General features: G+C 48.2%; 1 protein-coding gene across 5 annotated transcripts in view; it reads left to right on the top strand.

Annotated features, from left to right (window-relative positions):
* The window catches only part of bcar1 (BCAR1 scaffold protein, Cas family member), a 323,652-nt gene extending 297,569 nt beyond the window's left edge, over nucleotides 1-26,083 (top strand). For 3 of the 5 annotated variants that reach the window (XM_038806766.1, XM_038806765.1, XM_038806769.1), the window contains 4 exons: nucleotides 728-850; nucleotides 4,203-5,459; nucleotides 22,033-22,122; nucleotides 23,554-26,083. In XM_038806766.1, coding sequence (XP_038662694.1) covers nucleotides 728-850; nucleotides 4,203-5,459; nucleotides 22,033-22,122; nucleotides 23,554-24,063 — 1,980 coding nt within the window. In that variant the 3' untranslated portion in view covers nucleotides 24,064-26,083. The remainder of the gene's footprint in view (nucleotides 1-727; nucleotides 851-4,202; nucleotides 5,460-22,032; nucleotides 22,123-23,553) is intronic. The other 2 variants (XM_038806767.1, XM_038806768.1) reach the window with 2 other exon arrangements.
* Nucleotides 26,084-26,316: the final 233 nt, after the last annotated feature.

Genomic DNA, 26,316 nt, shown 5'->3' with positions numbered 1-26,316 from the left:
TATCAGATATCAATGCTTCATTTGAAAGAAAGAAAGGCTTGCATTTATATGGCACCTTTCACAGCAAAGAGATAAATGAAAAGATTACCCTTAATTTGCTGACTATTAAAGGAGCATTGACTTCATAAATAAATAGCCAAACCTTCTGTTTGCCGTTACGCTGACAAGGAAGGGGGAATAGGATTGGAACTTTGGGCCCCTCCGATCAGCTCCAACATAAGTCACGTTGGAATATTGTGTCAGCGAGCGAACAAAGATGGATTGCTGTTTTTCTTTCCCCCAAAGGGACAAAAAATGCAAGCGAAGCATTTATTTTTATGATGACGGCGCCCCCTTTTAATAGAGAAGTGTTTTCTCATGATAGCAATAATTTACAATCTGCCCTGAAGTGCGGCACAAAACACAGGCATGTACAGGGAGGGAAGAGGAAAATGTTTTGGCACAGTAGAGTTCAGTGGAATTTTGGTATTACGAAGGGGTAATGAATAAGTGCAATTCTTCAATGGGTGATTGGACATGCAGCCATAGCTGTGTGTCTGGGGAATGTCAGAATGGACATAATTTTTGGTTCCACTGTGATAAGTAAAAGGAAGTGATCGTTGGTTCTTTCTGGATAGAAATCACGGAGGAACATTTTTGTTTGTGAAACACAAACATCAGTCGTGCAGGATTGATAGTTGTTAACAGGCAGGAAATCAACATTCTCATCTCGGCTCCTTTCTATCAGGTATATGATACTCCACCCATGGCAATGAAGGGTCCAAACAACAGAGATAAGTCCCAGGAAATTTATGATGTACCCCCCAGTGTAGAAATGAATCTGCAGCACAAGGTCCACGCTCAACAAATAGTGAGTATCCACTTGACAAATGTGAGGTTATCCATTTTGGTAGGAATAACAGCAAACGGGATTATTATTTAAATGATAAAATATTAAAACATGCTGCTGTGCAGAGAGACCTGGGTATGCTAGTGCTGAGTCACAGAAAGTTGGTTTACAGGTGCAACAGGTGATTAAGAAGGCAAATGGAATTTGTCCTTCATTGCTAGAGGGATGGAGTTTAAGACTAGGGAGGTTATGTTGCAATTGTATAAGGGGCTAGTGAGGCCACACCTGGAGTATTGTGTTCAGTTTTGGTCTCCTTACTTGAGAAAGGACGTACTGGAGCTGGAGGGTGTGCAGAGGAGATTCACTAGGTTAATCCCAGAGCTGAAGGGGTTGGATTACGAGGAGAGGTTGAGTAGACTGGGACTGTACTCGTTGGAATTTAGAAGGATGAGGGGGGGGATCTTTTAGAAACATATAAAATTATGAAGGGAATAGATAGGATAGATGCGGGCAGGTTGTTTCCACTGGAGGGTGAAAGCAGAACTAGGGGACACAGCCTCAAAATAAGGGGAAGTAGATTTAGGACTGAGTTTAGGAGGAACTTCTTCACCCAAAGGGTTGTGAATCTATGGAATTCCTTGCCCAGTGAAGCAGTTGAGGCTCCTTCATTAAATGTTTTTAAGGTAAAGATAGATCGTTTTTTGAAGAATAAAGGGATTAAGGGTTATGGTGTTTGGGCCGGAAGGTGGAGCTGAGTCCACAAAAGATCAGCCATGATTTCATTGAATGGCGGAGCAGGCACGAGGGGCCAGATGGCCTACTCCTGCTCCTAGCTCTTATGTTCTTATGTTCTTTGCAGAGACATCTGTTCAGGATAGCTGGTGTGGTGAGGCGTTGTGTGACTGTGGGTTTGAGTGGTCCGGGGATGGGGGTGGAGGAAGAGAAATCCAGGGAAAGTGTGGGGTTTCCTTGCAGGTACCTTTCGGCAGTCGGTTCAGGGGGAAGTTTTTTGTTGACATCAATGAAGACATCTGTGAACTTCACAATCTGACAGTTCCCACAGTCGCGGAAGAAGGAGGACAGGGAAACATCACAACACACACCTAGTTACCAGTTCTGGGGGGAAGTGGGGGATGGGGGAAGAGAAGGTGATACACCTCCTAAGAAAGAAATTGGGAAGGGATGAGGCTAGAGAGTGTTTTACACTTATTTTCACTCAAATGAGTTGGCATGCTTCCACTAACATCACTTCTGGTATTTGGAGCAACTATCTTTTCTATACAACTGACACTTCCTTAATCCAATTCATTCCAATTAAATGAACTCTCATTTATCCAAACAATTTACTGTCCCCAGAATTCTCCAGACTCCAGTTATATGCTTTATTTTTGTTGTTGCATGACGACTGTTACAAATTTTGAGTCTGAACAAGATGTTCCCGTGGTTTCAACATCGTAAGTTTCCCCCAGTCTTTTAAGATCAGTTTACCCTTGCTGTTCAGTGTCTAATTACACGACGATGTGACCCAGGGAGGTATAACTATGATGATGTGACCCAGGGAGGTATAACTATGATGATGTGACCCAGGAAGGTATAACTATGATGATGTGACCCAGTAAGGTATAACTATGATGATGTGACCCAGGAAGGTATAACTATGATGATGTGACCCAGGAAGGTATAACTATGATGATGTGACCCAGTAAGGTATAACTATGATGATGTGACCCAGGAAGGTATAACTATGATGATGTGACCCAGGAAGGTATAACTATGATGATGTGACCCAGGAAGGTATGACTGTGAGCCTCTCGCTATGGGAGCAGAATATTCTCACCTCACATTTGGCTCCATGTGCCCTTCACCACTTTTCAACCGGTGGATCAATCAACATTTTGGTGAGACGACAAGAGCAAAGTGATAAAGTTGCTTTAATTTACAATTGGAGAATGCAAATTTACAGTGAACTTCTCCTAACTTTAGCCAGTGTCCCAGCCTTGAAAAGTGCTTTGAAAAGTGCTTTTTTTTGTATCATAGAGAATAACACAGTCCCGGTTAGCAGGATAAATGCTCTCTGGTCTGAGAGAATTCTCTGAAATTGGCTAGTTCTGAAATTAAATCGGAGCACATTCTCCCTCTAAGTCAGGGTTACTAGTTTTCCCAGACTATGTGCTTCTTTTATCCTTTTTGTTTCCTGGTTTGGCAGGTAACCAAGGGATTGGCCTCTGACCCTGCCCTGGATTCTTGTGTCTGAGGTTCATAGGATAGAATCTCGATAGTGCAGAAGGGGGCCGTTCGGCCTCTCGAGTCTGGACTGACCCTCTGAAAGAGCACCCCACCTAGGCCCACTCCCCTGCTTCATCCCTGAAACCCCACCTAACCTGCACATCTTTGGGCTGTGGGAGGAAGCCGGAGCATCCGGAGGAAACCCACGCAGACACGGGGAGAACGTGTAAACTCCACACAGTCACCCAAGGTCGGATTTGAACCTGGGTCCCTGGCGCTGTGAGGCAGCAGTGCTAACCACCGTGCCACCAAGTTACCAATGAACAGGTTGCCAGTCTCAGTGAGAATCCTTGCAACTCCCCCTTGCTGTCCTCAATTGAATAGGTATGCATGTTCAGTGGAATGTCTACATGAACATCCATAGTCTGAAGTTGATATATGGATCAACCAACTTCACTAGCTGGCCTGTCTTTAGATCTAATCCATGTGTTCCAGAAGCTGTGAAGTGGATTTGCTGTATCTGTAAGCTTAATGTAACATAGATTGTTTTAATATAAATTGCAGCAAAATATCAAATGATCAAAAATTCCAATGCCTGACATGTCATTTTGTACTGGTATTTAGTTTTGGTTAGGTGCCAATTTTGGTGAAATTAATGGGAAGGAGGAAAATGTTTCCTCCCTTTTTGGTCTCTGTGGGCCATGTTCCACCTTCCAGGTGGAGCGAGGAGTTTGAAGCCTGCGACCAAGGCCGTGGTTTTAACAGCTAATAGCCATTGAAATAGTCATTTCCTTGCCATAGAGCAGTACCAAGCCCTGAAGCATTGTTGGCATTGAGGAGGTGCCACTGTGGGCATGGACATGCCTTTGCCTCCTAAATGAGGCTGGGCAAGGCTCTGAATTCCCACTGCACTGCCGGGCTGCCACCTCCTCGCCTCCAAAGGAACGGGCCACCTGCCCTCATTATCTGAATAACCCAAGGACAGAGATGTGGGCAGAAGCTCAAACCTACTGGACTCCCTGTGTGGGAGGAGGGTCCTCAGAATCTTGGGCCCAGAGTACTTATGTTGTTAGTGAGTTTGTTGAAACCAGTTATAAACTTTGGAGAATACACTTCCATTAAAAATTGTATTTTTTCTTAAATGCAGGTTTATGATATTCCCCCATCTGTAAGCAAAGATGTTCCAGATGGACCCTTCTCTGAAGATACATACGACATTCCACCATCATTCTCTCACAGGACAACAAAGGGTACAGATTCCATGAGATATATGCCACCTCCGACCCCCACAGCACATGACAACTTTCCAATTGATGATGTGTATGACGTGCCTCCACTGACAGGGCAACTATCAGACACATCCAATGGTCAGGAAATCTATGATGTTCCTCCTAGCCACAAAATACCTTTGGGATATCAGACATCTCTCCAGGATGTGTATGATTTCCCACGGGATCTGGGGGTTCCAACCTCTGGAGGGAAGGTCATCTTGAATGAGGTATCCGAGGGAGATTATATTTATGATGTGCCTCCTCAGGTGTGCAGGGATGCCACAACAGAAGAGGTCACCAACAACTTCAAGAGACTTTCAGCTTCCAGCACGGGCAGCACCAGGAGCAACATTTCGACCTCTTCACTCGATGTCATTCCTGTTAAAGAGTCTTCTGTCTCGCCCAAGCCAAGCAGTAAGGAGCTCAACCTGGATCTGGAAACAGCAATGGAGATGCTGGCGAAGCACCAGCAGAATGTGGAGACCTCCATCGCCAGTCTCATGTCCTTCGTTGTCACCAGCTGGAGGAATCGTGAGCTCATGGAGGCCAACGCCCAGGACATCAAGACAGCGGTGGAGAGAGTGAAGAATTCTGTGAAAGAGCTATTGGAGTTTGCCCGTGGAGCGGTTGCAAATTCCACACAAGCGACCGACCGCACTTTGCACACGAAGCTGAGCAAGCAGGTGCACAAAATGGACGAGGTCTACCAGCTTCTCCTCAAACACAGTCAGGCTCTGGACAACTGTAACTGGGCGCTAAATGTTTTAATTATGAGCAAGCAAAACTCTGCCGATGATCTGGACCGATTTGTGATGTACTCGCGAGGTATCCCCGATGACACCAAACAGCTTGCCTCTTTCCTCCACGGCAATGCCTCGTTGCTCTTCAAACGGACAAAGTCGCAGCAAGGAGATAACAAGCCTGCCGTGCCCCCTTCTGGCCTCGAGAGCAGCAGCCACTCGACAAACAACAATAACATATCAAACTGTCAGACTGGACTCTCAGACAAGGCCAATATTCAGGCAAGGCCGCTACCATCTCCGCCAAGATATACAGCTGAAGAGTCACCAGACACTCAGTATGAAAACAACGGCAGTGGGTGGATGGAGGACTACGACTACGTTCACTTGCAGGTTGGTGTTGATCCAAAGTTCCAATTAGATCATTTTGCATTGGTTCAGCCGTGCATTCTATTTTCTTTTTAATAAACAATTTTATTGAGGTAGTTTTTGGCTTTGTAAACAGTTACAGACATCAACATCAACAAAGCAAACAAGGCAAAAATGTGCAAACATCCATGTACATTCAATACTTCAATCGTAACATACTGCACAAGCCCGCTCCTCTCCCACCGGTACTACCCGCCATTTTATCCCTCCTACTCTACTCTACTCTACCCCCCTCCCCCTGCCGACGCTCACTCTCCCGCAAAGAAGTCAATAAATGGTTGCCACCTCCGGGCAAACCCCTGTACAGATCCCCTCAAGGCGAACTTAATTTTTTCCATACCCAGGAAACTTGACATGTCCGCAAGCCACAACTCAGTCTTCAGGGGCTTTGAGTCCATCCACGGCAATAGTATTCGTCGCCGGGCTATCAGGGAGGCAAAGGCCAAAACATCGGCCTCTCTCTCCCCCTGGACTCCCGGGTCTTCCGAAACCCCAAAAATTGCCACCCCTGGACCCATCGCCACCCTTGTTTTTAGCACCCAGGACATGACGCCCGCAAATCCCTCCCAGTACCCCCTAAGCTTAGGGCATGCCCAAAACATGTGAACGTGGTTCGCTGGTCCTCCCGTGCACCTAGCGCATTTGTCCTCTATCCCAAAGAATTTGCTCATCCGAGCCACCGTCATGTGGGCCCGGTGAACAACCTTAAATTGAATCAGCCCGAGCCTGGCACATGTTGCGGTCGAATTTACCCTACTCAGGGCCTCTGCCCACAGCCCGTCCTCCATTTCCTCCTCCCATTTAAGTTTCAGTTCCTTCGTCCGGGACCCTTCCTCTTTCATGAGCACCTTATAAATACCAGAGACTCTACCCTCACCTTCTTCCCCCCTAGAGACTATTCTGTCTTGGATCCCCATTGGCGGGAGGCGTGGGAAAGATGGGACCTGTCTACGAACAAAGTCCTACAACTGTAGGTACCTAAAATCATTTCCCCTTACCAGCCCAAATTTCTCCTCCAAGCTCCTCAAACTCGCAATGCTCCCTTCCAGGAACCTATCGCCCACCCTTCCTACCCCCGCCCACCGCCATGCTCGAAACCCCCCATCCATACTCCCGGGGGCAAACCGATGGTTGTCGCAGATTGGCGCCCAGACAGACGCCCCCATCTCCCCCACATGCCTCCTCCACTGGCCCCATATCCGCAGGGTCGCCACCACTACCGGGCTGGTGGTGTACTTGGCCGGCGGCAGCGGTAGAGGAGCCGTGACCAGGGCTTCCAAGCTGGAGCCCCTGCACGAAGCCGCCTCCACCCGCTCCCAGATAGACCCCGTACTCACCATCCACTTCCTTATCATAGCGATGTTGGCCGCCCAGTAATAATTAATCAGACTCGGCAAAGCCAGCCCTCCCTCGCTGCGGTTCCTCTCTAGCATCGCCTTCTTCACCCGCGGGGATTTTCCCGCCCAGACAAAGCTCATGATCATCCTGTTAACTCTTTTGAAGAAGGACTGTGGGATAAAGATCGGGAGGCACTGAAAAACAAACAGAAATCTAGGGAGGATTGTCATCTTTACAGTCTGCACCCTCCCTGCCAGCGACAGCGGGAGTGCATCCCATCTCCGAAACTCTCCCTTCATTTGCTCCACCACCCTGGCCAAATTTAACTTGTGCAGCCTGCCCCAGTCTCGTGCCACCTGGATTCCCAAATACCGGAAATTTTCCTCAACCAGCCTAAACGGTAGCCCTCTCAATCTGTTCTCCTGGCCCCTTGCCTGTACCACAAACATTTCACTCTTGGCCGTATTTAATTTGTATCCTGAAAATTGTCCGAACTTCCTCAACATTCCCAGTATACTTCCCATCCCGGCCACTGGGTCCGACACGTACAGGAGCAGGTCGTCTGCGTAAAGAGAGACCCTATGTTCTACCCTGCCCCTCACCATCCCCTTCCATCCCTCTGCGGCTCTCAGCGCAATCTATGGCCAGTGCAAACAGCAGCGGGGAGAGCGGGCAGCCCTGTCTGGTCCCTCGGTACAGCCTAAAGTACTCCGACACTTCTCTGTCAGTCCCGACGCTGGCCTTCGGGGCCTGGTATAATAATTTGATCCAGTCCCTCCCCGAACCCAAACCGTCCGAGCACCTCCCAAAGATAGTCTCACTCCACCCAGTCAAAGGCCTTCTCGGTGTCCGTCGCCACCACTGCCTCCACCTCCCTGCCCGCCGGGGGCATCATTATCACATTAAGTAATCTTCTCAGGTTGGCCGCCAGATGTCTACCTTTCACAAACCCAGTTTGGTCCTCCCCAATCACCTCCGGTACGCAGTCCTCCATTTTAACCGCCAGTACCTTTGCCAGGACCTTGGCATCAACATTAATCAGGGGGATTGGCCTGTAGGACCCGCACGCCTTTGGGTCTTTACCCTGCTTCAATATCAGTGAAATAGTGGCTTGCGACATTGTCGGTGGCAGGGTCCCTCTGTCCCTTGCCTCATTGAAAACCCTCGCCAAGACCATGCCCACCAGCTCAGAAAACTTCCTATAGAACTCTACTGGGTATCCATCCGGCCCCAGGGCTTTCCCCGACTGCATGGCCTTTAGGCCCCCCAATACCTCCTCCACTCTAATCAGAGCCCCCAGCTCATCCACTCGCCCCCCCACCTACTGTTGGGAATGTTAACCCGTCCAGAAACCTTTTCATCTCCTCCGGTTCTTCCGGCGGCTCTGAAGTATACAGCTTGCGATAGAAGTCCCGGAATACCTTATTCAATCCTGCCGGGTCCTCCACTTTGCGCCCCTCCCCATCCATCACTCTACTTATTTCCCTGGCCGCCTCCCTCTTCCTGAGTTGCTGCGCTAACAGTCTGCTAGCCTTTTCCCCATGCTCGTACACCACGCCCCGCGCCTTCCTAAGCTGTTCCATGGCCCTACTCGTGGATAGTGCCCCCAGTTCCCCCTGTAGTCTCTGCCTCTCCCTGAGTAAAACCTCCCCCGGGGACTCCGCGTGCTCTTCATCTATCGGACCCATTTCCCTGACCAATCTATCCATCTCTGCCCTGTCTGCCTTGGCTCTGTGGGCCCCAATTGAAATCAGCTCCCCCTGCACTACTGCCTTTAGCGCCTCCCACAGGGTCGCCGCTGAGACCTCCCCCGTGTCATTCACCTGCAGGTAATTTCGCATACATCTCCGAAGCCTCTCACAGATCCCCTCCTCCGACAGCAGTCCCACGTCTAGACTCCATTGCGGGCGTTGGTAGCTTGCCCCCCCCCCCGATCTGCAGGTCTACCCAGTGCGGGGCATGGTCTGAGATAGTATTTGCCGAATATTCCGTGTTCTTTACCTCCCCTATACAATCCCTGCTTAGTACGAAGAAATCTATCCTAGAATATACTTTATGGGCGTGCGAGTAAAACGAGTAGCCCCTTCCTGTCGGTTGTCTGGCTCTCCAGGGGTCCACTGCCCCCATTTGCTCCATAAACCCTTTCAGCTCCCTTGCCATTGCTGAGAGTCTACCCGTTCTGGGACACGACCGATCTAAAGCCGGGTCAAGGACCATGTTAAAGTCCCCCCCCATTATTAGCCTGCGAGAGTCCAGGTCCGGGATCTTCCCCAGCACTCTTTTAATGAAGTCCACGTCATCCCAGTTCGGGGCATATATATTCACCAGCACCACTCTTCTCCCCTCCAGTCTGCCCCGTACCATCAGGTATCTGCTCCCCCTGTCTGCGGCTATGCCCTCAGCCTCAAATTGCACCCGCTTGTTGATCATGATTGCCACCCCTCTGGACTTCGAGTCCAAGTCCGAGTGGAAGACCTGGCTAATCCAGCCCTTCCTTAGCCTGGTCTGGTCAGACACTTTCAGATGTGTCTCCTGCAACATAATTACGTCCGCCCTCAGAGCCTGCAAGTGCGCGAACACCCTCGCCCTCTTAACCGTCCCATTCAGTCCCTTGACGTTCCAGGTGATGAGCCTGGTCGGGGGGCACAACCCCCCCCCCCCACCACCACCACCACCACCACCACGCTGGTCAGCCATAGCCTTTCTCGGGTCGGCCCCCGGCCCGTGCGTCTCGCCATTCCTGGCCCGCCCGTTGGCTGCCTCCACCCTCGACCTCCTTTCCAGTGCCTATTTCAAGTCCCTCCCATGTCAGCAGAACATCCCCCGATACCCCCACCCCTGCCATCCACCGGCTGTGATCTCCTCCTCCCCTCCTTCCCCCCCCCCCCCCCCCCCCCCCCCCCCCACCTGACTCCCTTGACTAGCCAATCTGCTAGCCCGGTGACTCAACACTCCGGCGCCTTCCTGTCTCATTCCCATTGTTTCCCCGTCCTCCTCCCCACTCCCCGGCGCCCCATCCCCCTCTCCAACTCACTGGAGCAAACTCACTGGCACAGGAAGGCACGGACATCAACAAAACCAAAACAAAAACAAAAAAAAACCCCAACCCACATCCTTGGCCCCCTTTGCTGACCGGCCCCCCTTTGTTACCGTGCCGGTTCCAGTGTCCTCCGCGAGCCGCACAAAAAGTACAAATCCGCCCAAATAGGAAAAAACAGAAAAACGAGGAGAAAACAAAAACATAAGAGAAAAAACAAACAAAAAAACACCCAAACCAATATCCATGAACAAAGGAAAGAGTCCCAAATGTTCCGCTTGGCACCTTTGACCCAGCAAACCGTTGAACAGCAGTCCAGACCCATTCGACGTACCTTCCTACGGTAGTCCTCTGGCCCTAATTCGCGTCCGTGGGGCCTCTTTTTGGGACCAGCCTTGATCCCTCGCAAAGTCCATCGCTTCTTCAGGCTCGGAGAAGTAGTGGTGTTGACCCTGGTGCGTGACCCATAAACGAGGCGGGAACAGCAGACCAAACTTCACGTGCTTCTTGAATAGCACCTCCTTGACATTCTTAAAGGCTGCTCGTCGCCGAGCCACCTCCTGGCTTAGGTCCTGGTAAACGCGGAGGACACTGTTGTTCCACGCGCTGCTCCTGGCGCTGTTTGCCCACCGCAGCACCCGCTCCTTGTCCACGAACCTGTGGAACCTAATCACCATGGGGGGGGGGGGGGTCTGCCTGGCCGCCCCTGACTCGCCTGCACTCTGTATGCCCCCTCCAGCTCCGGCGGTCGCAGAAAGGCTTCGGTCCCCATCAGCTGCATCAATAGGTCTGCTACAAACGCTGCAGCATCAGCCCCCTCCGGGAGGCCGACCATCCTCAGGTTGTTCCTGCGGGCTCTATTCTCCAGCTCCTCCACTCTGTCTAGCAGTCTTCTCTGCCGTTCCTTCAGCCCGTCAACTTCTAGCGCCGCAACCGTCTGCGCATCCGCCTGCTCCTCCACCGCCTCTCCCAGCTCCTTAAGTTTAACATCTTGCGCATCCAGCCTCTGGTTCAGCTGATCCACCGCTTTCTGGATTGGGTCCAAGCTGTCCCGCTTCAGCGCTTCAAATCTGGATTTCATTACCTGGGGCATGTTATCCAGCGCCTGCTGGATTGCTAAGTCCGGGGTCTGTGTGTCCGCCATCTTAGGTTCCAGGTAAGTTTCTTCAGGTCCTTGACTCTGTCCCTTTTTCTCTCTTTTCTTCTGCCTCCTGGACTCCCGCTGTTCCATGTGCCGCAGCCTGCTCCTCAGCACTTTCACCGCTGCCTTCCTTCAGCTCCGTGGTCCCGCTATTGCGGGGAATCAGCCCCTAAACGCGGAGTGAGTGCCCGCCGAATGTGCAGCTCACTTGGACATCGCTGCCACTGGAAGTCAGCCGTGCATTCTATTAAGTTAGTTACTGCAGAGGCTGATAGGGTAAAATCTTTTTAAAACTAAAACTTTTCAGTTGCTGAAAATGTATTCAAGAGCTTGATGCTGCAGTGGTGGGACAGACTGCTCATAGTCATAGAATCCCTACCGTGCAGAAGGAGACCAAAGAGCATCCTACCTCACTCCCCAGCCCTATCCCCATAACAACATAACCCCACCCAACCTGCACATCCCGGGACACAAAGGGGCAATTTAGCATAGCCAATCCACCTAACCTGCATATCTTTGGACTGTGGGAGGAAACCGGAGCACCCAGAGAAAACCCATGCAGACACTGGGAGAACATGCAGACTCCCCACGGTCACCCAAGGCCAGAATCGAACCCGAGTCCCTGGCACTGTGAGACAGCAGTGCTAACAACTGTGCCACATGCCGCCGTAGTAGTCACTACCAAACTCTCACAGAAATGGTGCCTCAGATTGGCCAGAGTGACCGTTATCTGTGGTACTGTACCCCATGTTGCTTCACAGCGCCAGGGACCTAGGTTTGATTCCCAGCTTGGGTCTGCACGTTGAGCCTGCACGTTGTCCCCGTGTCTGCCTGGGTTTCCTCCGGGTGCTCCGGAGTTTCCTCCCACAATCCAAAGACGTGCAGATTGGTTGGATTGGCCATGAAAAATTGCCCTTCGTGACCAAAAATAAGTTAAGAGGGGTTATTGGGTTATGGGGATAGGGTGGAAATGAGGGCTTAAGTGGGTCGATGCAGACTTGATGGGCCAAATGGCCTCCTGCACTGTATGTTCTATGCTCCAGTTTCCTCCCACAAGTCCTGAAAACGTGCTTGTTAGATGAATTGGACATTCTGAATTCTCCCTCAGTGTACCCGAACAGGAGCTGGAGTGTGGCAACGAGGGGCTTTTCATAGTAACCTCTTTACAATGTTAATGTAAGCCTACTTGTGACACTAAATAGGATTATTATTATTATTATTAACAGAGAGCTAGTGCCCTCCAGAGGCAGGAGAAATAAAAAGATATTGCTAGTAGAAAGGAAACATCCAATGCAGAAATAAATCTGAGAACAAAGATCAGAAAAGAGCGAGGTCCCTCTGAGATCTTCTTTTGATTGTTCTCTGAGATATTAGTAGCTTTGGTACTGTTTCCCCCCCCCCCCCCCCCCCCCCCCCCCCCCTCCGAAAGCACTTAAACTGCTCTCAGATCCTGAAGGGGCAGAGAGTTGCTTTTGTGATCTTATGAACTGAATTTGGCTGAATAGCTATGTATATAGCAGCAGGGGTGTGAGAGTTAGTACATATGGCTCACGGTTGCTCACAGTACACTTCAGAAAGAAAGCTGGGTTTACAAGTTGTCAGCGATCTGGCTCCTGTAGTGTGTTTGAAGGTCATTTTGGGTTCTTCGTTTTACTCAATTTAAATAATGCAGTCTAAATAGTTCAGCACAGTGGCATTGGCCCTCCTGAATCAGGACAGGATAAGTCAGTGCGGTATTTTTTTATTGGACTAATACGATCTCTAACTCACAAGCTTTCAGGGTCACAGGGGCCCTTTTGTTAGACGAGGTTCTCTTCGGTAATGAACGGACCATCTATCTAAGAACCCAAGAGCCTATAGGTTTCAACTCCACAATTAATTTAGTAACCGGTACTAGACTGGGGATTATTGAATGGTCCTACTAAATAGGGTACATGGAAAGGATTATTGGCTGAATGCACTGCTCTGCTCACCTCAAATGCCTAATCACTTTATTGTGATTTAGATAAGACCCATATGGTATAGGAGCAAAATTAGGCCACTTGGCCCATCGAGTCTGCTCCGCCATTCAATCATGGCTGATAAGTTTCTCATCCCCATTCTCCTGCCTTCTCCCCATAACCCCTGATCCCCTTATTAATCAAGAACCTATCTATCTCTGTCTTAAAGACACTCAGTGGTTTGGCCTCCACAGCCTTCTGCGGCAAAGAGTCCCACAGATTCACCACCCTCTGGCTGAAAACATTCCTCCTCATCTCACTTTTAATGGATCGTCCCTTCAGTCTGAGGCTGGGCCCTTGGGTTCTAGTTTTTCCTACTGGTGGAGACATCCTCTCCACGTCCACTCTACCCAGGCCTCTCAGTATCCTGTAAGTTTCAATAAGATCCCCCCTTTTCCTTCTAAATTCCATTGAGAGCAGACCCAGAGTCCTCAACCACACCTCATATGACAAGTCCTTGTTCTGGTCTCTTTTTTTTTTGACAAACTAGTGGTCCTAGCTCCTCCCACATATTTTAGATTGTTCCCTTGAACACCAGGTAACTTGCAGTTCCCCACACCCCACTTGGGGCCGGCTCAAGGTACCGGCAACTCGGGCAGTCGCCCGGGGCGCCATGTGCTAGGGGGCGCCATCAGTACTGAGGTTGTAAGATTCTAAGGACAATCTGCACATTTGCAACATGTTGCCTCCGCTTGATGGCAGCTACGCATGCTCAGTAGCTGCCCACGCGCAGCCCGGAGTCACGTGGGGTGCTCCTTCAGCCCTGGCCCCGCCCCCTGTGCGGCCGCCATGTTGATTGGCCTCGGCCGCCTGCCGGTCTGGTTCAGCCGCTGGCGGCTGCTCAGTGTCTGTGTGAGGCAGTGGCTGCACGGAGGGTCCTTGGCAGGAGGAGGGCCGCCGAGGGGAGCAGGAAAAGGCTATCCGCAGCGGGGAAAGGTGATGGAGCGCAGCGCTGGAGGCCTTTAAAATTGGCACTTCTAAGGGCGCCCAAGTTCAGCTTGCCCGGGGCGCCAGCAACCCTAGGGCCGGTGCTGACCCCACTATGTTGCTTTCTGGGCTCATCCTATGGTGACCCACTTTGACTCATTATTTCCCAGCATCTCAAAAACTGGTGAAATCATTACACAACTCTGTGCACTCCTTAGGAGTCACAAGTTCCCCTTGGCTGTGAGTTTAATAAAGGCAATGGAATTGAAGAACAAATAGACCACTCCACCTTTTCTGTAATTTTGCTGGATTCCTAATATTTTTCAGCAGCATCCCAACTGGTTTTCACCTTCCTTGTGAATCTAAATTGCAAATATTGAACGCTGTCTCTCCCCCCCCCCCCCCCCCCCCCCCCCCCCCCCCCCCCCACACACGCGCGCGCACACACACACACACACACACACACGTTGATTTGTGCAACAGGATTTGCTATTATATAATTGACTAATCACTTCATTGAAGAGCCACAAGTAATGAGTCCGCAGTTTAAGGACCAAATACGATAGCAGGGAAAAGCTTTATTCACTTTCATTAATGTAGTCTGACATACGTATTGAGTTTTCATATTTTATATCCAACAAATTACAAATTATTAGAGGGAAGAAAAACACGCAAAAATTAACATGTATATTTACAGGTAAGCATCTTCGTAATAATAACTGTGGCCGCCCCCTTTAGCCAGCATACATATTTTACATTCCCCAATATGGCCGAGGCACATGTTTATAGGCATTTATGTACAGTTTGGTTTTGGGCCTTAGCTAGCCATCAAACCCCCATAACGAACCCGTAGCCCCCCCCCCCCCCCCCCCCCCCCCCCCCCCCCCCGGCTACCTTCCCCCGATTCCCGTCCATTTTCCCCTGATTCTTGGCCACCCGACTATTCTTCGTCTTGTACGTTGGCCACAAACAGGTCCCGGAACAATTGCATGAATGGCTCCCACGTTCTGTGGAAGCCGTCGTCTGACCCTCGGATGGCGAATTTGATTTTCTCCATTTGGAGAGATTCCGAGAGGTCGGACAGCCAGTCTGCAGCTCTGGGCGGTGCTGCTGACCGCCAGCCAAACAGGATTCTATGGCGGGCGATCAGGGAGGCAAAGGCAAGGGCATCCACCCTCCTCCCCAGGAATAGATCTGGCTGGTCTGAAACCCCGAAGACCGCCACTATCGGGCATGGCTCCACCCTCACCTCCACCACTTTGGACATAGCCTCGAAGAAGGTTGTCCAGTACTCCACAAGTCTGGGGCAAGACCAGAACATGTGGGCATGGTTGGCCGGGCCTCTTTGGCACTGTTCACATCTGTCCTCCATCTCCGGGAAGAACCTACTCATACGGTTTCTTGTTAAGTGGGCTCTATGTACCACTTTTAGTTGCGTCAGGCTGAGCCTTGCGCATGTGGAGGTGGAGTTGACCCTATGCAGTGCTTCGCTCCAGAGTCCCCACCCTATCTCCATCCCCAGGTCGTCCTCCCATTTCATTCTTGTTGCGTACAGTACGGTGTTGTCTCTTTCTACCAGTCGGTCATACATGTCACTACAGTTCCCTTTCTCTAGGATACTTGCGTCCAGTAGGTCTTCCAGTAGTGTCTGTCGTGGCGGTTGTGGGTACGTCCTTGTCTCCTTTCGTAGGAAGTTTTTGAGCTGCAGGTACCGTAGCTCGTTCCCCCCAGCTAGCCGAAATTTCTCTGTCAGTTCGTCCAGTGTTGCGATCCTGTCGTCCGTGTATAGGTCCCTGACTGTCAGTGTCCCCCCGTCCTGCCTCCATGGCGTCAGTCAGTGCTGGTGTGAACCTATGGTTGCTGCAGATGGGAGCCATGTCCGACATTTTGGTCAGGCCAAATTGCTGCCGCAGTTGGTTCCAGGATTGGAGCACTTTGAAAAAGGCCTTGGGGATGTAGATCGGAATGGATCTAAACAGGAAGAGGAACCTGGGCAGTACGTTCATTTTGATCGTATGGACTCTCCCCGCGAGGGAGAGTGGGAGTGTGTTCCATCTTTGCAGGTCCTTTTTTACTTCCTCCGTCAGGCTGGTGAGGTTCCATTTGTGGATTCCTTTTCAGTCATGGGCTATTTGGATCCCCAGGTAGCGGAATTTGTGTCGGGCTTGTTTGAACGGCAGCGGCTAGAAAATCTTTACCCGAGGGAAGGGAACCAGCCTGAACCACCAAGGTGAATAGCTTATGAGACAACCTGTGAGATGCATTAAGGGGCTCGGGCACTGCTAGGTCTCAGTAAGACAGAAAAGCAGCAAAGGAAAATCGCGCAAATGCTGACAATCTGAAGCTGAAACAACAACTGCTGCAAGCATTGAACAAGTCAAGCCCATGGGCAGTATGGTGGCGCCGTGGTTAGCACTGCTGACTACGACGCAGAGAATCTGAGTTCGACCCCGATCCCGGGTCACTGTCTATGTGGTCCGTGTGGAGTTTGCACATTCTCCCTGTGTCTGCGTGACACTCACCCCCACAACCCAAAGATGTGCAGGTGAGGTGGATTGGCCACGTTAAATTGTCCCTTAATTGGAAAAAATGAATTGGGTACTCTAAATTTATTTGAAAAAAAGAACTAGTCAAGCTGTGGAGAGATCTGACAGATGACGTTTCTAGTAAGGGCCTTAGCTCACAGCTGAGGTCCCCCTATTGCTGCTTCTCATAAAGGGTTTGCAGCCCAGTTCTGCCTGTTCTCTCTGCTGAATGACTTCCACAGTGCATCCACCACTTTCCGAATACACCAAGGGGATTGGGCAGAGCCAAATGCACGGGGGGAAAGGAAGGATTCCTGGCAAGCATTGGAAACGGGGCATGAGGGAACCAAGGTGGGCGGGATTTAGAAAGGGAATTTCAGAGAGCTGGGTGAATGATGCTGGCAGGGTGCATATTTAATGGCCAGCAAAGAGGATGTGGATGCAGCATGGGGCATAGTAGAGGGTACACTGAGCTGGAGGGTATCACTGAGGTTAGTCCCGCTGGGTCACTGTCTGTGAGGAGTCTGCACGTTCTCCCCGTGTCTGCGTGGGTTTCCTCCGGGTGCTCCGGTTTCCTCCCATAGTCCAAAGATGTGCAGGTTAGGTGGATTGGCCATGATAAATTGCCCTTAGTGACCAAAAAGGTTAGATGGGGTTATTGGGTTACAGGGATAGGGTGGAAGTGAGGGCTTAAGTGGGTCGGTGCAGTCTCGATGGGCCGAATGGCCTCCTTCTGCACTGTATGTTCTATGTTCTTAGTAGGACAAGGTGTTCAAACTTGAGGGCAAGGATGTAAAATCAATACAGCACATACTCTGAACTATGCAAAAGTGAAGCGAGCTTAAAAATCAAACACAATTTGCTATTTGTAGCTAATTGAAGGGAAACAACATGAATGTTTACACATAGCTTACACAAAATGAAACACAGTTGGTGAAGTTCTGGAATCCTTTATTCCTCAGACCCTGAATATTGGCCTTGTTTTATCAAAAATGTAAGATTGTTTTTGTCTCCTCTTAACGAATACTAAACTCTGATCTTATTATTTCTTTTTTTAATAAATTTAGAGTACCAAATTCATTTTTTTCCAAGGGGCAATTTAGCATGGCCAATCCACATAACCTGCACATCTTTGGGTTGTGGGGGTGAGACCCACGTAGACACGGGGAGAACGTGCAAACTCCACACGGCCAGTGACCCAGAGCCGGGATTCAAAGCTGGGACCTCGGCACCGTGAGGCCGCAGTGCTAACCCACTGCGCCACCGTGCTGCCCTCTGATCATATTATTACTGCTTAGTGGTTGACTGCTCCTTTAACATCCAGAAATAAATAATCGAAGATGTGCATTATCTTTAGGGGAAGAAACAAATAATTCCAGAATGAAACTCTGACCGTGTTGTAATCAAATGTGATGAAAATGTTTACAGCGCTGAGACTTGCGTTCTTGCAGCTCCACCTTGTGGTACCATTGCTGCTAGAGCAAAAAGAAATGGCATTTCATCATAATGTCTGGGTAGGATGCGCTGATTTTCCTCTTCTGCTTGGGTGCAAGTCAAGCAGAAAGCCTCTGTGGTACATTACACTTAACCTGACCTGAACCCACTCATATCAGAAGCTTAGGCCTTGTAAAGGCCTCTGAAAGCAGAATGGAAATTCACCCACCTTGCCACGACAGACCTTTTTATGTCTTAAAGCAAAACAATGACACTTTTTAAATTGTCTTCACAGTTTTGGGTGTCCGTCATGCTGATGGTCTCCATTCTGCATGGAGTAGCGTGTTGGACCTAATGCCCACTTTATCTGGGCATTTTTCTTAATGGACATAGATTATTGAGGTAAAGGAAGGTGGCAAATGGAATTACATCAGCGCAGCTTCAATTGCTTTGGCAATACAAATGGGACAGAGATCCAGTGCCACTTTATCCATCTCTTTTTCCTTCTGCTTTGCATCTGGAAATTGATTGTGTCTCCAGACCAAAGCAAGCGAAAAATTACCTCCTTTATTATTTTCCATCACCACGCTCCCCTTTCCCTGCGCCCTTCCAATTCTGGCCCCTTCTCCCTCGCCCCATCATTGGCAGTCAGCTTTTCAGCCTTAAGGCTCCAGAGTTCCTCCCCCAAATCTTTTCACCGCCCCTCCGCTCCCACTTTAAACTGCAGCTTAAAACTCGCCTCTTTGGCCAGGTGCTTGGCAACCTGTTCTAATGCCTACTTCTTTATCTCTGTGTCAGTTTATGTTTGACTATGCTGCTGCAAACTGCCGTGGGACATTTAACTAGGTTACTGGCACCATATGAATGTAAATTGTTGTTGCTGAATTATTCTTCTGCACTGAAGCAGTTCTGATATTACCCAGGATAACTAAACATAGAGTGACTGAACACCTCGAGAAATCTAAACTGGTTAGAGAGCCAGCAAGTGTTTTCACGAATATACAAATTGGGAGCAAGAGTAGACCACTTGGCCCCTTGAGCCTGCTCCGTTATTCAGTAAGACCATGGCTGAGCTGATTGTAACCTCAACCCCACATTCTTGCTTACCCCCAATAACCTTTCACCCCTGGTTAATCAAGAATCTTTGTTGGCCATGTCTAATAAACAGAATAGAATTTTTTGAGGAAGTAACTAAAGCATGAGATCGGGGAATGTCTACGAATGTAATTTATATCATATCCAGAAAGTATATGATAAGGTCCCATATAAGAGACTTTTAATAAGGACACGGGGACTCCACCCTGAGTAAAGAGCATGGTAGCACAGGTCACTGTCTGTGCGGAGTCTGCATGTTCTCCCCGTTTCTGCGTGGGGTTTCCTCCGGGTGCTCCGGTTTCCTCCCACAAGTCCCGAAAGACATGCTGTTAGGTGAATTGGACATTCTGAATTCTCCCTCAGTGTACCCGAACAGGCGCTCCCGGACTGTGGCGCCTAGGGGCTTTTCACAGGAACTTCATTGCAGTGTTAATGTAAGCCTACTTGTGACACTAATACAGATTGTTATTATTAGATTTATTTACAATATGTTATGTACAATTCCTGGTAGATCCCTACCGGGTCTCTCTCTCTCCCTGGCTGGTGTCTTACTGGCCAACCTTTGATACAATGGTTAATATAGAGTTCTCCTGCCCCCAGTACTTTGCAAAGGACCACAGGGGAGATAATCATTCCCACCCCATAGGTCCCGTGTGGGATATTTCAAGACTGTTAGGTAAAATTTAAGTTCATGGAATTGAAGGCAAGTTACTGATTTGGTTAGGTAACAGAAGGGAGGAAGTAGGGTTAAAAGGTGTGCATTCTAATGGGAAGAAAGTGACTAATGGTTTCCTACAGCGATCTATGCCACAAATTCAATTCTTTATTTCATTTATTAATGACTTGACTAACACAGTGAAGAGCCGCGTTATATTCAAGTTTGTTGACAAGACTGGAGTGTATAGTAAGTGCTGTAGACAGGAGCATCAAATTACAGAGTCATTAGATAAACTGAGTGGGGAAAAACTACGGCAAATGGATTTTGATGCAGTTCAGAGTGAGCTCATCCATTCTGGTGCAAAAAAAAAAGGATACACCTGAGTATTTCTTTAACTGGTGAAAAGCCAGGGACAGCTGGTCCGAAGGGGTTATGGGCCCTTGTATGCAGATCCCTATCGAGTAATAGTCAAAAAGGTTAATGGAACGTCAGCCTTTATAACTCACAGGATAGAATATAAAGGGAAGAAAATTGAAAGCCCGGTTGAGAGCAGTTCGAGAATACGGTGTACAGCCCTGGTGTGCACCAGACGTTTGGAAGCACATATCGGCCTTGGCTGGAGTAAAAGTGCAGATGTACCAGAATGTTACTGAGGCTCCAAGAGTTAGGTTATGCAGAGAGATGACAGAAATTATGTTTGTATTCCCTGCATCATAGAAGGCTATAGGGTGATTTAATTGAGAACTTGGAAAGGAATTGACTGAGAGCAGGGCATATCTCGCATACTTCATCAACTTCAAATGGTTAAAAACAAGAGAAATATTAAGCTTTGGAAGCAGAGGGAGTGCACGGCTCTCACAATCAGTGTTGTGAGCATTGGGCATCCATCCATCCCACTTCCCTTGCCCCTGCTTTATGTGCGGATCACTTCTGTCATGCCGGTAAGGAAAAAACGACACGGATGGAAATCAGCAGAATGTGACAACCCTGAGCATGGGCAACAGTCCACAAATTGTCTTGTGGGCCGCACTCAAAACCCGGATGGGCCTCATGTGGTCCCCGGCCCACAGGCTACCCACTACCGCCTTAAGCAATAATGGTCATTTTAAATTCTGACTCCGATTGTAACAAAATGACGGCTACTGTTCATCCATAGAGTTTGTTTCATTAATCAGTAGCTTATACTGTATAAAGCAGTGTAAATTTGTTTTATTCACCTGGCCTCTTTTCCCTGAAGGCTCTGATGGTTGGTTTGGGTAGCAAAGGTCCCTTGCGAGCGACTCCCATTTGTGAGTGTATTGCGATGAAAATAGATCCTTACCTCATCAGGTTCTCCCTCAATGTCTAGTATTAATGAGGGTCGACAGTGCGAACCCTGGGGGATTTATGTGTCCCTCTTCGCACACCCGAGGTGCTGATACCCAACTGTAACACCTTGATTTTTCCTCTGGCTGGGGTGACCTCACTCAGCTGCTAGCAGGCTGTTGTTTGCTGTTCTTGTAACTCAGGTACCTGGGATCCTAACTCAGGGTGCACTCTGAAGGATTTATCCCGGATTCATTCATTCACTCTCAGCATGCAAAACATTTCGGCAGTAAATGGTTGGTAGCGTAAGCGACACGCAAGAAATATTTTGAAGCAAAAGACAAAGGACGGAAATTTCCCAAAATTTGTCAAGAGTGTCAGGGTCTGCCTGCAAATTGGTGTGGTTTATGCCGTCACTCTGGCAGGGCAGGGCCTGATGGAGCCAGCCTTCTGACAAGGCCGGCTCCAGAGAAATCAGGGCACCATCTTGAAAGGGCGCCCCGATCTGCATTTGAAATAAGTCACTGAGGACCACCCCCACAAGCTTCGGGGCGACCCGGGATCCAGTCTCCGTCCCCTGCCACCATTGGGGGCCACTCTTCTACCCCACGCCATGCGCTGTCATCGGGGATCTCCCCCACCCCTCCACTACACCATAAGGGGAACCCCTGTCCTGCCCCAATGGAGGAGGATTGCCCCCTGGCAGTGCCCACTTGGCGGGGGCAATGCGCAGCCTCTGGGGCCTCCAGGCACCTCTGCGCCCCGGCATGGTCACCATGACGGGTTTTTGCTTTTGAAAACCAGTCGTGATTTACGATGGCGTGATGTCACACCATGGGGGAAGGGGAGGAGGAGGAGGTTTGTAAGTCCCTGTAGGGCCCCCTCGTGAGATTTGGCGCACATGACAGGATTTTCACCCACGTCGAACAGGACTGCTGGATCCCGCCCTAAGCATCTGGTAACAGAATCCATTCAGTGTTACTCTTGGTGGGGTGGGGCGGTTGTTCGTAGCCATTTGATCATTAATGACAGCAAAGCTGTTAATGTTGCGCACCTTACTTTTCTGTCAATTTTCAGGGGAAAGAAGAGTTTGAGAAAACACAGAAAGAGTTGTTGGAGAAAGAGAATATAATACGACAAGGCAAAGCTCAGCTAGAGCAGCAGCAGGTGAGAACAGTATTCATAATGCTTATGGGGTGGGGGGGGGGGGGTGGAGGGGCAGGAATAATGATGCGCTTTGCACATTCTGAAGTTATTGAAGCCCCCCCCCCCCAAACACGTCAAGAACAATGATACTCTGCATTGGGTTGTGTGCTCAGTTGTACCCGCAGAGGTCCGGGACCCTTACAAGTCAGATTGGAGCAGGGAAAAGTTAATGTTATGTTCGGGGAGGGTTGGTGTATCGAACTGCATTTGTTCCATCAAGTGATTCAAGAGCTGCTGCTTTAATCGCCAGCCCATGGGCTGAGGTTGATTTAAAAGAGGATTCCAGTCTGAACCAAATTTTCTGCTCAAGGTTGAGAACTGGGCCATGTCTCTGTGGAAACATGTTGTTGAGGAGTGGAAATGTCGTAGTGGCCGTTTTGATCCTTAGAATCAGGTGCTGTAATGATGTGACTCTAGTGATTGGGTTTTTTGAGTTGTAAATCAGTTCTCTTTAGCTTTGTGTCGGTTTCCAAAAGCAGTAACCAGTGTTGAACAGAACCAATTAGATAACTGCTCATATTGACATTGCTGTCTGCTGGTGTGAGCTAGGGCTGTGGGCGGGGTGCAGATGTGGGTGCTGTGGCTACAGGGGATGCGAGTGCTAGAGTTGGCATCTTCCTCCTGGACAAAGGAGGGGACACATTTCCAGGTCTAAATAGTGTGGAGCAAATCCATTGTCTTGTCTCCTGACGTTGCAGGCTTTTTCTTCTTTCATGGGATCTGCGTGCCAGCCCAGCATTTGTTGCCCATCCCACTGAGTGGTTTGCTTGGCCATTTCAGAGGGCCTTTAAGAGTCAACCACATTTCTGTAAGCCAGACCAGGTAGAAATGGCGGATTTCCTTCCCGAAAGGAAGATTAATGAACCACATGGGTTTTTGTGACAAATCAGTGATGGCTGTCATGGTCACCAGCACTGAGACTAGCTTTATATTCCAAATGTATTAATAGTATTCAAATTTCACCAGCTGTTGGAACTTGAACCCATGACCTCAGGGCATTAACCTTGGCTTCTGGATTATTAGTCCAATGACCATTACCGCCATGTGCCCCCCCCCCCCCCCCCCCCCCTCCCTCCCCCCTTGATGCCTTGTTGAAACTCATGGTTTTAGAATTGTTCATGAAGAGTAGGAACCTAGAAAAAACACATTAACATTGCAACAGCAGTAATACATCACTCCAACCTCAAAGGTTGCTTTCTTCAGCCAGTCACATGCATGTTTCAAGCTTCACTCGGTGAAAGGGGAAGATTACCTGAATGCGTGCCTCTGGTGCAGATCAGGAGTGTATTACATCCGTCTGAAAATTCTCAATATCAAGGATAAATGCCTTTTCAAGGTAACATTAGTCTAAGAAAGGATTGCTGACATTTGTTTATTGTTTTTCCTCCACAGGTTAAACAATTTGAACGTCTGGAACAAGAGGTAACAAGACCTATTGAGAATGACCTCTCAAACTGGACCCCAACACACCCCTATGGACAGGTTAAGAGCAAGCTGAGCTCCTCGGACAAGCAGCTCCTCTTGTTTTACTCAGAACAGTGCGAGTTGAACATTACCACATTGATCAATGCCATTGATGCCTTCTTCACATCCATTCACACCAACCAACCTCCGAAGATCTTCGTGGCTCACAGCAAGTTTGTCATTCTCAGCGCGCACAAGCTGGTGTTCATTGGGGACACGCTCTCCCGCCAGGCCAAGTCGCAAGAGGTTCGCAATAAAGTCACACACTACAGTAACCTCCTCTGTGAAGTGCTTAAACACATCGTCATCACGACCAAGACAGCCGCCTTGCAATACCCGTCTTGCTCAGCTGCCAAAGAGATGATGGACAGAGTCACTGAACTGTCCCACTGTACACATCAGTTTAAGATGGTTCTAGGACAGTTGGCAGCATTGTAAGGATGTCGATAAAGTTACACCTTAGGGACTGAAGGAATTGACAGCTGTAAATGGATTATTGTAAATATTGTCTTAGAGATACCCATACAGGACAAAGTGCTTTTTCTTTTGGTTCGATTGTACCGTTTCTCATTAATCAGAAAGGTATTTAAAATCTTATAAACAATGTAGTCGTTCCTTTTTTCTCTTTTAAAAGTTCTTTTCAATGTTGTGTTCTATAATATGAAACGGAAATAATTATTTTCCCTGTTGATTTTAAATCATGGGTGTTATGGGTTCTATTTTAAAAATTCATTAAGAGCGCATGGAGGATTATTGGAGCATTAAAAATAGATGGAAAGCAATTTTCTACTGTGACAATTAAGTAAGTCACTTTTTCATTGTCATGGGGCTGTTTTAATTGATGACCGTCTCTGCTGATTTAAGAGTTCTAATTCTGTTTGACGCATCATTAATGGCCTCTGGATGGAGGGTAAAGAAGATGAGGAGCTAACAGGTGCAGCTGATGGCAACCTATCCCTCCGAATTTCCGTACATGTTTATTCGAAATAAATGGTATTAATGTTTCCCGAACGTTTTGAATCATACCTCACTCGGGCACTATGCTTTCCGTTGCATTTGAATATTATCCATTTTGGCCAGCCTACTGCGGAAGAACGCAAATGAATTGGTGCCTTGACATTATTTAAAGCTTCTGCTGGTGGACAGAGCTAGTGTCATTTGCAGCTTCTATTCACAATGGTGTGGGGGAAGCAAAAACAAAAACTGACCTTCAGTGATATTTTAGTGACCTATTTAAGTTTGTGGGTTTTTTTAAAATACAAAAACGTATTAAAAAAATATTGTGATTAACATTTGCTATAATTATATTTGCAAAAAGAATACGTCGAACAGACCAAGTCGGGTTTCAGCTGAAGCAATGACTGGAAAAAGTATGAGAACGTCATTTGAACCTTTTAACCAAAGACTGCCAAAGGGCATCAGTCTCGACCAGTGTTGTTGGAGCTGTAATATAACATCAACTCGCTTCAGAGCTGACAGTCTTTGATCAATCCATGACTGGAGTCTTTTACATCCAATAGTTTATAGTCTCCCCTTTACATTGCAGAGGAATTGCTGACAATTGCAGCCATTTGGGTCCAACCTTCTTCAATGAGGTTTGTTGGATCACTCCTTAGTTTTAGTTATCCAATCTGCATGTGGCAACATCTTGCACACTCCAGATTTTTTTTTATATATAGAAAATTTTATGTATGTTTGAAATTTAAATGGCTGATCTTTGACGTGATTGGAGGGTTATAACCCGATAAGAAATGTATCTTTGTATATGTCTGCACATTTATATGAATATAAGCAACTGCGTTTGGCAAATTCTGGTCAAAGACTCTTAATCTCGCTTCTGTGAAAAGTAGAATTCTGTAGCCAGTTTCTTCTCGACGGATGGTCGGGCGCCGTGACTACGCGTGTTGTGTACCGACTTGTAAAAGATTACGTGGACTGAAGAGAACAACTTTAAAACTTGTGAGAACAGCAGGTCCTCTGCAATAACTACCATTGTAAAATGTTTCTGATGCGTGGGAGTATTTACAATACTACCCAATGGTGCCACATTTGACACAGCGCTGCTTGAGTAAGTTAATCAGTTAGAAATTAGTGCCCATAAAGTGTATATGTTAAAAGTAATCCAAATTATGGGTTAAAAATTGCAATGTAAAAGAGGTTAACGTGATCCTGACATGAATATTCATCATTGGAGCTTTTTACAGTCATGCTAGAAATGCCCTGATAGTCTAAATAAAAACTATTTTGTATTTTACCCTTTTAATTTGTTTCTGGTCTTAACATTACGGTGAAAGACTGCTGTAAATGTGATGTATTCTTTACAATGCATACTGGTTCATATCTATAAAAAGTTTTATTTCTCTTGCACGGTGGTTGGTTTAGGGTGGCTGTTGACTTTTGTATTATATTCAACTGGATTTATTTTTAATTATTAAACAGGCTTAAGAACCATGAAAAATGAGTTGTGTGTTTGTGGCTGCAACAGACAAAACTGTACTAAGGACCAAATTTTTATGACTGTCCTTTTGGAATTGCCGGTAAAGTTTGGGGGATCTGTTTTGGGTCTGTGCCGTTTTTGTATGGGTTTTTGGAGACACTCCAGGTTCCCGTCTATACGTTGAGATCATCTGAGGGCTCTAGAATTTCAGCTTCCAAACACAAAAGCTCTGAATGGTTTCCTAAAACAAATGA

The sequence above is a fragment of the Scyliorhinus canicula genome, chromosome 9, assembly GCF_902713615.1.
Source record: "Scyliorhinus canicula chromosome 9, sScyCan1.1, whole genome shotgun sequence".
Classification (NCBI taxonomy): Eukaryota; Metazoa; Chordata; class Chondrichthyes; order Carcharhiniformes; family Scyliorhinidae; genus Scyliorhinus; species Scyliorhinus canicula.
Note: the sequence above shows the minus strand (reverse complement) of the source record. Positions and strands in the feature narration are given on the sequence as shown.